The following is a 13,125-nucleotide window of genomic DNA, read 5'->3' on the forward strand; positions in this document are numbered from 1 at the left end:
CCCCAGGGGCACAGACGGACAGACAGACAGGTGCTCGGTCGGAGACCAGCCTCACCCCCAGGGACACAGACGGACAGACAGACAGGTACTTGGTCAGAGAGCAGCCTCACCTCCAGGGAGTCCCCAGATATGACCAGTGCACAATCATGCTTCCTTCGAAAGGCGTTAAGCTCCAAGTGGGCCTCTCCCCGACTGGTTACCTCCACAAAAGGGAGAAAAGCACCCAAATTACAGTGTTATCTAAATCAGAGGTGCAAACAGCCCTTATTTATGAATCACAATGAAATCTTCAGACACATTATTCAAAATCAAAAGGTGCTTTACACAGTCCAGTCCTGTAGCAAAGCGCTCTTCCGAATCTCTCTTACGGTGCCAGGAATAAATACCTACTTGCTTAACACCGACTGTTTCCCAATTCGTGACAACTCCAAGCAGGACACAGTTACCGTGAGACAAAGTGCCCTGAGGTGGCTCATCAGGAGATAAGAGGACAGGGGACCCAGGCACTGAGAGCTGTGCCATGAGGGCGGCATCCAGCTGTCTGCGGGGTATTCCCCTCTGGCACTTTCACAGGGTAGCCATGTGCTGGGGGGTGACTGTCAGCAGTAGGGACACAGTTCTTTAGACACTTCTGTGCGCCCACCGCCAGAGCCCAGGCTGCCCACGCAGTGGCCGTGGTCTCAAGCCCAGGCTTCAGCTGAACATGCCCCTTTCTGTAAATGCCACGTGACGCAGAATGTTTGTATGAAATGCTTCTGCTCTCTCTGCCACGGGTTTCAACTTTCTCTGTTAGTTCAAGCAAAAAACACTCGAAGGATTAAACAATCTAAAAGTAAAATTCTTGAAATACTGTTAATTTTAGAATGAAAGCATTTCAGAAAGCACCATACTGGATTCTGACATTTTTTCTGCAGGGATTTTTATGGGGCATACAAGAAATGCTATATGGCAGGACTAAGAAGTTTCACGTGGTCCAAATTAATCTCAGACTCCTCTTTAGATAGGTAGGCTTTACTGTGGAAATTTCAATCTGTGCAGTTGTAAACATTGAAAAGTCAATTGAAAAGTCAACAAAAATTGATCTAAAGTTTTATCAGAATCATTAATAATTTAATTGCAAATAGTCATCTGCAGGGCCTAATTTGCCATTCTGATGCTTTGAAACAAATGACATTTACATGTAAATTATATTCAAATCACTATTTCTGTAGGTCCAAGTGCTTCCTTCAGAGCAGATGCAGATGGACCGTGTCTGCTCACCACATCAATCAAGACCTAGGAGATTGCATTTTTGTTTGAATTACAAACATTAGTCATAAGTAATACAGTAAAAACAAAAACTTTAGACCATTTTTACTAATTTTCTTTGAGCTAATTAAACAACATTTCACTTGAAAATGATAGATTAAAAACACATTCCTATTAATGGGTGTAGCTACTACAAAAATGTAATTTTTATCAACATACACTTTGTAAATGGAACGGAAAACGATGGCGGTATGTCTATTCTAAAATAGATACTTGGTTGATAAATAAATCCACTGTACAACAGAAAAACACTTCTGAAATTAGATCTTGTTTCACTCCATCACAATGTAGCTTTTTCATCCCATGCAATGTGAGCAGCTAACAGAAACCTATTTGCAATGTTTTTATAAATTCAGCAAGAAAATTACAATATTTCTCTTCTTTAGTAATTACTAAATATTTGCACATATATTCTCACAAATCCAACAAGTTTTGATTGTGAGATAAAACATTTAATAGTCAAAGTGCTTTTCGACATATACTCACTGGTCTGAAAATGTGAATGTCTTGTGTTCTAGACACCAAATGTGAGCTTTTGGCGATGCATGTCGCGGTCTCGAGTTTATCACCTGTTAGCATCCATATCTAGGGGACAAGTGAAGATGGAGAACTCTCAGAAGCGTCCATTCCTGAACACACACTTGCACACCCATGTTCACAGCACGACTGTTCATACCAGCCAAACCACAGGAGCAACCCAGTGTCCACTGACAGACGGACAGGTAAGAGTGCGGCATGCATGCCGTGGAACAGTACTCAGCCCTGAAAAGGGGGGAATATCCTGGCACTGCTGGGACATGGACGGGCCTGGAGGACGCTGAGCTCAGTGAAGGGAGCCCGCCACCTGCAGGCAAAGGCTGTGGGGCTGCACTGGTAGGAGGGCCGTCGACGAGGCGCACCCACCGAGACAGAAGGCAGATGTGGGCGCCAGGGCTGGGGGAGCGCAGCGGAGTTAGTGTTTCGTGGGGACAGAGGTTCAGGTTTACACGTTCTGGAGACAGGCGGTGGGGACGGCTGCACAGCAGTGCGAATGTACTTCGTGACGATGAGCTGTGCACTTAGAAATGGTTAAGATGATAAATGCTACATTATGTACATTTAACCACAATAAAGAAAAGTCTGTTGACTTATTTAGCTAAACCTTGGAGGAGCAAAATGATGTTAGACGTAGCAGCTGAGATGTGAAGGCACGTGAATGACGGGGGTTTAGGAACCTCAGGCCGAGGCTACGGAGATGCCCGCACACACCCAAAGGGCAAGGCTCACCCGGCCCTGCGAGCCACACGAGCAGCCCAAGGACACATGGGGTCATGGGCCGCAGAGCGAGGAGCGCCCTAGAGACCCTTAGTCCAACTTGCTAATTTCTCAATTGGAAACTGAGGTTCAAAAAGGGGAAACCGTTAAGCCAAAAGTTGTTTCTATCAAATAAAACAGGGCACATACTACTTTTACTTCATGTATTATGTATATAAGCATATCGCTAGACCACAAAGAGAACAAAACCAGACATTTGACATATGACAGGACGGTTCACACGCATATTTCATGTAATAGCAACATACAGCGCTCTCTCTCTGACACCTGGTCTTCTCAGACGTCTAGCGTATCATATATAAATACGCATTTTTGGACACAGGAAACAAAAACTCATGGCATACTGATATTTTGCTCAGGCGTCATCTGCTTGTGGCTCTTCTCAGTGTTTGAGGACTTGTGCTTTTTATTTCGCACAACTAATACCTTATTGAGCCTGGGCCTCAGGTTATGACACATTGTTAAGACAAACCTGGGAACAATTCACGCTAGACAGCAAGAGCGACCACCCCTGGTGAAGCTGTGAGAGGCTCAGGGGCACGTGTGACCTGCAGAACCGCCACCTGACCTCACATCCTCACGCTCCGTGAACGGATGGAGGGTCCCCTTCTTTAGACGGGAGACGTGAAGGAAGAAGGGCAGGACCCCACACACTTAGGGTTTAGCAATCAATCAATAGAAATACCCAGACCGTGCGCACCAAGAGCACCCGCGGCTTCAGCGCGCGCAGCTGGGGGACGGAGGGACGCAAGTGTATGAAATACCGTGGAAAACGAGCAAGTGCCCTGGCCGCGGCCCTCACACTCCTCTTCACCCAAGTGCCGGCTGCGCACCATAATCAGCACAAAGCCTGAGTCTGAACTGCTCTTGTGATTCTGAAGCCAGATGCGCCTCCTGCCGGGTTGCTGTCCTGCATGGAAGGGGGTCTCCTCTCCCACCCAGACCCCTGCAGGCAAAGGCGCCTCCGTCAGAACCCACTGCGTGCGTTTCGGCTGCAGCCCCAGGCAGCTTTCCCTCCGACACCATCCTTCCTTTCTGTCGCTCTAGTCGAGCTATTCACTAGTTTTTCTTTGAAACTCGAGCTGGATTGTTTTCATTCTCCAACACGAGGCCCCAATCCTCAGGGCAGCCTCGGAATAAATTTTCTCTCCCATCTGTAACTGAACTTTGGCCTTTAATGGCACATAAGGTCAGAAAGCAGTTCCCTGAAAGCTAAAGCGTACAGCACAATGCTAATTTCCCTGGATGTGAAGGGGACAAACCAGTACGAAAATGGCAGGACAGAAGGCCAGCAGGTGGACACTCAGCCTCAAGTCACAGGGCCTACGGGGACCCCAGCAACGAGAGCAAAATGAGCCGATACAGCGGAGCTGAGGGACCCTCGCGGTAACATCTGGTTGTGAGCAGAAAGCTCTAGAGCATGAGGGAAGCACATCCCGCGTGAGAGCCAAGGTCTTCCGAGGCCTGGATTGTCCTGAGCTCACACCTGATGGATGCCCAAGGCCACAAAACTCTCGAGGGACAAAGCTGGGTGGTGGGTGAGTCTGAGACCCTGGTGGACAGGGATGGGGCAGGGTTGGGGCGGGGCGGGGCAGAGAAAGGCAGGGGGGACTGCTGCTAGTGACAGGATGATTTGGGCATCCTCTGGGGCAAGTGGCAGGTGGAGGTCCCAGGCGACTTTCGGGGGCGCTGGCCTGGGTGAGGCTGGTCCGGGGGACATCCCAGGAGGAGGAAGCTGGCCGGCGCGTCCAGGACAGCAGCAGTCCGTCGCGAGGGCCGGCACCGTACCTTGATGCCCGCGTTCCGCAGCATCTCCAGGGTGGGCCTCACGTCGGCCTGCAGCTGGTCCTCCACCCCCGTGAGGCACAGCAGCTCCATCTCCCGCTCCAGACTCTCCACCACCGCAGCCACCTTGAGCGCCCTGTCGTGGATGCTCAGCTTGGCCTGACTGTAGCGGCTCTGAGGACAGACGGGGGGTGCGGGTCACCCCGGGGCACGTGGGGGCACGGAAATCTGCCCCATCCCAGAAGCCTGTCTGCGCCGGGGACACACCCCTTTCCCAGCAGACTGCAGGAGACGGCGCGGCGCTCCGGGGCAGCCAGGCTGCTCTAGGTTGTGTGCGTGTCCACACCAGCAGCTCGCACCCACGTCAACGGGGACGTGTCTGAGGGGTGGATGCCCATGGGGCAGAAGGGGCTGGACAGTCGGCTCACCTCGAAGTCCTGGTACTGCTCTTCTGTCAGCGCCCTCTTGGCGACCACGAGGGTGCGCAGACCTTCCCGGGCCATGTTTCCACACTGGAAAAGGAGATGCAGGTCACATGCGGCCCCCAGGTGCTGACCGCGATGGGGACAGGCACCTGTGGCGCTCGCCGATACTGCGCCGTGGTCAGGGCGCTGCCCCCCCGGGTCCGTCACTGTGCCTGAAGCTACCCACAGTTTCTCAGTGCGCCTCCTCCCGCCGAGGTTTGGCGGAGCACGCGCGGGGCACATGGCTCATCCCGCGGACATGCCCTGTGATCACAGCCTCGCTGGAAGGATGGCTCGGCTCCCCTAATCTCCGCAGGCGGGCGGGCGGGCGGGCACGGGGCAGCTCTCAGACAACAAGCACGCTGCTTTCCCACATTCGATGAGACTTTTCAAAAACGGTCTCACGAGCAAGGTCTACACCAGGCTGCACACAGCAGCACGAGAAGTGTGGATGCTCGGTGCCGGGGTGGGAGGGGCAAGGTGTGCAAGAGGGAAGGCCTCACGTGGCAGTGCAGTGGGGGGAGGGGAAGACCCCGAGGGTCCTTGGGCTTCGTGCTGGGGTCTGGATCCTATCCTGCAGGGCAAGTGGCCCGTAGCGAGGTCTGAGGCCCAGGCGTGCATTAGGAAACAAGAAGTGGAAATGCATTCAACAAGTATGTGGAAAGATATCAACTCCACTCACAGAGAATGCACCAAAATACCCGTATTTTTCAGCTGTTAGAGGAAAAACTAGGCAGTTTTAGTTGATGAAGGGGGAGAGAAACAGCCTGATTCTAGGCTGCTTACAGGACTGGTGCCAACCTGCTGGCAGGTAATGGGCTGGCGCTCTGCCCCGCACTCGCAGAGGAGGCTCGCCCGGGCTCCTTGGTGGCCGGTGGCCACGGGGCCACTCCGGGGACAGGCCCCGGAAGCTCTCCGCTCATGCGCACACACTGACGGGCGCCGAGGAGCCTCGCCCGAGGTGGTGCACACAGTGGTACCGTGCCGGCAGAGGCCGAGGCACACGCCGGTTCTTCGGAGCCCTGGGCCCCCGGCGCCGCTGCCTCCCGTGACGGTGCGTTCTCCCTCTCGGGCTGCACTGATGGGGCGCTGCCGCACGCGTCAAGCCGGCTGAGGCTCTCACAACGCGTGCCGCGGAAACGTGTGAGCGCCATCTCTGCGGGCCGGGAGCAGCCCTGCGCGGCGGGCAGCTGTCTCACCCCCAACATAAGCCTCTCCGGGGCACCGCAAGGGCCGGGGAGGAGGACGCGTGCAGAGGGCCAAGCATCCTGGGCTGGTCACCGTCCTCAGACTCCGAGGTGAGCCAAACAGGACTGTGTCCCCGGCGCCCATGTCCCAGAGGGCCCCCAAGTGAAGAGGAGGAAGAAACAGGGAGAGAAAGAGTCCCGGGGAGAAGACACAGCGGGGCCCCAAGGGAGGCCCTGGCTGCCCGGCCGGTGGGGACAGACACACACACACACAGGAAGTCTGATGACCCGGAGCTGCCCGGGGTATGCCCAAGCTGAGAACGTCAACAGCAGTATTTCAGAATGATGGTTTTCATGAAAAACAAAGTTTAAAAAACAACGTGAACGCTAAGCTATACCATTCTCTGAAGCCACAGTGTCTACACATTAGGAATACTACCACCAACTAGCCAAGGCTTATCCAGGCTGTGGGCGGCTCCTGAGAGCCCCTTCAGCTCTTTCTTGTTGACTCTTAAGTCTCAGACTCCGAGGAACTATTTCACATTCGGACTTTAAAGCCCCCAAATGCAGCACGGGCGGCCGGTTTTGGCAGATGGTGTAGAGAGCCACGGTGGTCAGTGCGCTCTGGACGTGGGAGTCTTTCAGGGCCGTGGCGGGGGCTCCAGCCTGGACCACAGCCCTGCGGTGCAGGTGTTCTGGGCAAGGACCCCCAGAGACAGAAGGAGGGTCTTCTGAAGCACTTTTAGCAAACACCAAGGGGCACGGGACTTTACATTAGAGCCAGACAATAGCCAATCAAAATCGGTGTTTCCCGAGTACACTTCAAGATGCACACCAGATGCTGGAGTCACGCATCTAAGCAAATACATGCCAAACAAACCAATGAGCTGCTTTTTTGTTAATGACAAGGAGATGGAGTGACTAGGAAGCTTGGACATGCAGCGCGTCCCCCGCGTGTGCGGGCGTGGACGGGCAGACGGCCACTGAGGGAGCCGTGACCTGGAGCGTCCCAGCTGCCACGCACTGAGAATCAGAGGCCTGAGCGGAAACGCCACGCCCCCAGACTGACCGACCGTCCAGACACGACTCTGCACACGACTCTGCCTGCCCGGCCACATGCCCAGACCTCCTCCCCCGCCGTCCCTGGGGGCAAAGGCTGGTGCTTGCACATACCTGCACCTCTCTTGAGGCGGGGCGCTCGGGTCTAACCAAGCTCACATCTACTACACCTGCCTGCAGAATGTTAAAATCTCTGCAAACACAGAGTATAAACTACTCCTTCCTTCTGAAATCCTAACCGTCTGGCTGACAAGGGCTGCAGCACGCAGACCTGCCCAGCTCCCATCTCACACACACTCTGGGACAGCAGAGCGCTAGTCCCTGCACCCCTCACGCCGTCCCCGATCCCCGATTCTGGCCCGCACCACACACCTGCACGAAGAGCAAGGGGGCCGAGTGCCCGAGCACCTCTCGCATCCGGGACCTGGTCACTCCACGTCTGTGCACAGTGAGGGTTTTACAGAATTGGCTCTGGGACGTGCTGAGTAAAGTGCTGGTGGCATGTGTTTGTTTTAATTCGTGGAGAATAAAAGTTTATAGTCAAGAATCCAACGTGGGGAACTTGCTTGAGACAGAGGAGCTCCGTGCACGCTCAGGCTCCCAGAACACGCTGGGTTTTTTGTGTTTGTGTTTGTGTTAAATAAGGTAAAGGCTTTCAGACTAATAGTATTCCAGCAAAGACATGCGTGGAGGATCAAAAGATTCATCTAAGGGAAGAAAATGTAACGTTGGGAAAATAAATGCACAAAGGATTTTTAATAAAGTTATCTTTGTGAAAAACAATCTGACATTATCTGTCTGTTGCAAGACATTTATTGATTTGACCTCAAAAAGCTAAATAAACAAGTATTTTATAATTAATTACACATCATTATGACCAAAAGTAATTTTTATGGCATTTTACTAGGTCTTCAGGGAATTTAATTTATTCATGTGCCTGATTAAATCCAAGTGCCTGAAGGAGCTATTGATTCTTATTGCCAATACTGCTGTGGACGTGGGGGTGCGTGCGGCCCCCACCCTGACCGACCGTGCCTGCGCCACGACGGGGTGACCCGTACGTAGGACAGAGGTTCAGTTTTACTCTGAAATCCAACTTTTCTGTTAACACAGAAACAAATAGACAATAAAATAACCTCATGAGGCTAAATATCTCTTCAGGGAGAATTTGATGAAATGTAGGATTGATCATATTTGTATCCTTTTTTCTATTTTTACAGTGAATCCTACACACAAATTAGAATGACATTAAAATCCTAATTAAAATCTTGCAAATAACATAGGTTACAAAATAAATATATTACAATATAACTTTGGTTGTATATGTAATATTATTTTAGAATTTTTAGTGAATGATTAGTAATGCTATCTTTTCACTAATATGAACAAAATATTATTAATAAGGACCTACTTATATATCTACACGCAGTCACACAAAAACCAAAAACAGTAGTTGTTTATACAGAAAGTAAGCTATTTATAATTAAATAGAACTCCTGTCCTTCCTACTTCACGAAGTTGACAGGAACCGGGATCACTTAAAGTAACATGGTGGAAAAGCAATACCGTCTGGTTAAGAGGTGGTGTCGTATCTCCCCCAGGGACGGCGTGCACCGTGTGCAGGGCGGCAGGCGCAGCTTACCTCCTCCTCCAGCCAGTCGTTGTACTGCACGATGGAGGACATGGCCACGTCGGCCCCCTTCATGTAGAAGGTGATTTCTGCAGTGGACTCGTCCTGGGACAGAAGGAAACACAGGCACATTCAGGCCACGCTGCTGCCGGGAGTAACGGCCGCGTGAACAGAAACCCACCAGGGAACGCAGTTCTCCCTGAACCTATCTGCAGTGAGCTACCCAAATAGTTTTCTACGCAGGGCAACGTCCGCCCCTGGATGTTCAGGCAGACAAGACCAAGAACATAAATGCAGATCCTGAGATGTTGTGCTGAGGTTGTGGAAACAAAGTCCGACTGCAAGGTAAAGGTTAATTCTCTCAAATGTTCACTGCTTCATTGATAAGCTTTCCTTGGTTAGCCAACTTCCAAGATATGTTTCTGGTATTTGCTAAGAAAATTTAATAGAGATGCACGTCAGCAACTCTGTCGTCATGAATCATTCCCCAGCACAGCTCCTTGGCATGCTGCTGCTGTTGGAAACAAAACAGACAGCTTTAGCTGATTTCAAAAATTAATCGCTAACACGTTTTACTTGCTCTGCCTTTGTCGTCTTAGAAGAGTTACCTTAAATCACTACCGCTGGGGCCTCACTAGCCTCTCAGTATAAATTCTTAGTTTAGATCTGATTTCAAAAATGAGCAAGAAGCACAAATCGTTTGAACGAGCAGTGAAAGAGAAACACCCTGAGTCTCTAGCATGGTGTGTACAGCGAGCCACGCGCAAGCCCTAGGGAACGCGAGCGGCAAGTCTACCCGGATGATGACCCCCATGCGCTTGCTCTCCGAGGTGAACGGGAACATCTGCAGGATGCAGTAGGTCAGGATCTGGCCACTGGGGGTCCTCAGCTGCATGGAGGCGAGGTCTCTGCTGACCAGGGTGAGGCCGACGCTCTCCGTCCACTGCACCAGGGCCACCTGGGGGAGACCAGCGAGACGTGAGGCCACGCGCTCCGCAGGAAGGGAAGCAACAGGCGAGCGGTGGGACAGCTCGCCCACACCAGCCGCTTCCAAGGCCTCCACAAGAGCGCTGCGGGGCTGTGACCGTGTCGGGCACTTCGTTAACAACGTTAAGGCTAAAGGACCAGCGCTGTGAGAGCCCCTGGTCGCACCTTCCAGCAGAACAGCCATTACTGATCACGCTTCTGGGGCTGGTGTGTTTACGTGCTGCCCAGAGGCCGGCTGCTAAGATCCGGACGGAGCGCCGCTGCCAGGGACGCCCAGCCCCCCAAGCGTTTCCGGGGGCCTCGCAACGCCACGTCCCTCGTGTTTTCCTGCTCTTCCTAAAATAAGAGCTGAGCGGGTGACTGAGGACAGCGCACAGGTCACCTGAACGTCTGAGAAGTCGGAGCCCAGCTGCCCCGGGCACAGAACCCTGCTGGCCTCTTCCGTCACAGGGAGAACGCAGCGCACGCTGTTCTGGATCTGAAGGACCAAACCTCCCTGGCAGCACGCAAACACGGAAGTGCTCTCATTTATGGTTATTTAGTGTTCACTATTAGGATGTGAGAATCATGAACAGAAGAATAATTTTCAAGGTTAATTTACGAACAGTATTTTCATGACAGTGTTTTCTGGAAAAAAATCAGTTTGCCTTTAAAAGCCATCTCAGGACAAGAGATTCCCCAGTTGGCACGAGGTCTGCTGACCCCACGCTCAGCAAGGACGGCCACACACGCAGAAGGCAGCACTCGTCCTGCCCCCCCTGCCCAGCTCCCCCTTGGGGGCCAGCGCCGGGCCTCCTGTGACGGTCTCTCCCTGGCTGAGCGCCGCATCCTTGCTTGCGATTTTATTCCCCGCCCACGCGTCCAGCACTCCACCCAGGGTTGCAGAAATCAAGTCCTTCAGGAGCATTGTGGGTTCTGTCTGGTGAGCAGAACTTTACTGCTGAGCCTCAGCGTCCACCGCCAAGTCATGTGAGGACAGGCTGCGATAAGGCTCGGCAGCTCTGGCTTCGAGGCGGGACCGCTCAGGTCACCCCCCATCCCCGTTCCTCATCTGTACGGTGGTGGCGGCCGGGCCACCTCGCAGGACCCCACGCACGTGAAAGTCACCGGGGACGCTCAGCACATCTGGGTCGATGTTAGGGTTCTACCCTTCATCCTCTCTCACAGATGCCATCCGAGATGTCCCCAGCAACGCCACGAAGGCCAGGAATCCCTTTTAAAGTGGGGCTTTCTAGGTAGTTCCCGCAGTTCTAACTACCGGAAGGTTCCAGCACAACCGTCAACCGAGGGTGAGGAGATGCTTGCTGTTTTTAATGCTTCCACCTTGACCCAGTGCCACCCCGTGGAGGCCGGGAGCATCCGAAGATAATCAGGTAGGAAAAATTGAAGTGAAATATTTCCTAGGACTACACAGAGGTTTCGTGGGCTGTGGATGTTCTGAACACAGCTGAGGGCATTACCCTGCATCATTCTGGGCCCTGCTGGCAGGAACAATCACGGGACACCGGAAACGGCCACGCTCCACGGGGCTGGCTGTAAAGGGATCCCCAACAGACCACTCGGTCTCCTTTACTGGGGAGCCTTTATTTCCCCAGTTGTGAGCACCTCGCAAAGGAACCAAACAGACACGTATGGCTACTGTTCTAGGACAGTAAAGACATATTTATACAGTTTACAATTTCACTTTATTTTATAAATACTCAATGCATCAGAATTCACCTGGCAGAAATTTCTCATCTAAAAAGTTTGCATAGGGAGTAAGCCCATAGTAAGTGGAATAGCAGGATTGAGAGTGACATTGTAGTATTGATCCTGTATTTTTGATTTCTTCCGAGACAGAGTCAGAAACGCATTCCTATAAAAAAAGGCATAAAGGGATCAAAGCACCTTGTTCCCCCTGGCTCCTCATCTGAAGCCCAGTGCCATCCTCGAGGAGCAGACCCAAGGCGGCCCATCGTGGACGAGCTGCCCAGCGGTGCTGCGTTCCCTCAGCGCTGGGTGCATGGGGGGAGGCTTCCTACCCTGCTTGTCTGGCCCCACTGCCCACGCCTGGCCTCCCTGCCCGTCGCTGGGCACAAGTCTGCTTGCTGAGGTAGGAACAGCTATGTACAGTGTGCAAATTTCTGCTCCTCAATTTTCCCTTTAAAGATACAAGTTTCATTTAAGTTAATAAAATCATACTATTAGCTGACCTATAAATTCAAGACAGCAAAATGTTACATATTAGATTGCCAACCAGTGAGATCTAACGGTGTAGAATTCTCATCTTGCTGTGAGCAACGCCATGCAATCAGCTCTGGCATCTAGGAGAGCGCCGTCCACACGCGCTGGGCCAGGCCCGCCCACGAGGGCATCTGCACAGACACCCCGGGTCAGGGGGTGTTCCCACGGTCTCACTGAAGGGAAAATTCTGACGTTGGGCCTTTCCTGCTGTGTCCACCTTGACCTTCTGTGTGCCTGGAGCGGCCTGGACACTACCAGGTGTCCTTACCCAGAACCACTGATCAGAGACAATGTGCTCAAAAGGCTGGAAGACTGAGTTTAAAGAGCTAAGGCAAAACTCGAAACAAGAATAAGCCCAAAGCCCTGAATCTGTACAATATTTGGGCTGGTCAGACCATGCCTGACGTGCTGGATTTCCTCTGCTGCATTTCGGGAGCCTGCTGTTCTAGGAACACCCAGCATCTTACCTTTATAAATGTGAAGCCCCACTCTCAATGTGTAATTGATGCCTCTCCCCTTTTTCTGGGAAATAAAGGAAATGAGCAAATTTTTACTTTTGTCTATTTTAATTAACTGTTTCAGTAAGATCTCTGCTCTCCCTTTCCAGAAGATAAATTAGACAAATAGTAACAACTTGAATGTTTATGTTTGTCAAATACTGTGAGAAACTGCTGTCTAGAAATGTTTTGCTGGAAAACAGTGAAGGACCAAAGCTGCCTCAGATAGGGTCACTCAGTCAGGAGAGCACGCTGTGACCCCTCACCTCTGCCGGGGAGTGAATGCAAGGTCAGCACACTCCCCTGCGTAGGGGCAACAGCCTGACTCTGCGGCCTGCTGGGCCTGTGCTTCTGGGGGTGACCTCCGCGCCACGGGAACGAGCCCTGGGAACGGGCGGCCAGCTACACGTGGTCGGCACCATCCCTGTGCTTTATGGAGGGGCGCCGGTCTCGTGGTGTCCCCTTGACCTGCAGGGCTGGAAACGAAGGTCAGCCACGTGGGGGTCGCCCGCGTCTACACGAATGACCCCCAGTGAAAACCCTGGACGCCAGGGCTCAGGTGGGCTTCCTGGGTTGGCAGCACTCCGCGCATGTGTCACGTCACTGCTGCGACGAGTGAGTGCTGTCCACAGGACCCCCGGGGAGGGACCCCGGCCCGGGCACCCCTTCCC

General features: G+C 52.5%; 1 protein-coding gene across 5 annotated transcripts in view; it reads right to left on the reverse strand.

The window, feature by feature from the left end:
* ATP9B (ATPase phospholipid transporting 9B (putative)) overlaps positions 1 to 13,125 on the reverse strand; it is a 248,846-nt gene that overhangs the window by 22,436 nt on the left and 213,285 nt on the right. For all 5 annotated transcript variants that reach the window (XM_032422694.1, XM_032422696.1, XM_032422693.1 and 2 more), the window contains 6 exons: positions 9,544 to 9,705; positions 8,760 to 8,852; positions 4,836 to 4,919; positions 4,411 to 4,581; positions 1,795 to 1,893; positions 111 to 200 (listed from right to left, as the gene is read on the reverse strand). In XM_032422694.1, coding sequence (XP_032278585.1) covers positions 111 to 200; positions 1,795 to 1,893; positions 4,411 to 4,581; positions 4,836 to 4,919; positions 8,760 to 8,852; positions 9,544 to 9,705 — 699 coding nt within the window. The remainder of the gene's footprint in view (positions 1 to 110; positions 201 to 1,794; positions 1,894 to 4,410; positions 4,582 to 4,835; positions 4,920 to 8,759; positions 8,853 to 9,543; positions 9,706 to 13,125) is intronic.

Source organism: Phoca vitulina, unplaced genomic scaffold, assembly GCF_004348235.1.
Source record: "Phoca vitulina isolate PV1807 unplaced genomic scaffold, GSC_HSeal_1.0 scaffold27, whole genome shotgun sequence".
NCBI classification, from domain to species: Eukaryota; Metazoa; Chordata; class Mammalia; order Carnivora; family Phocidae; genus Phoca; species Phoca vitulina.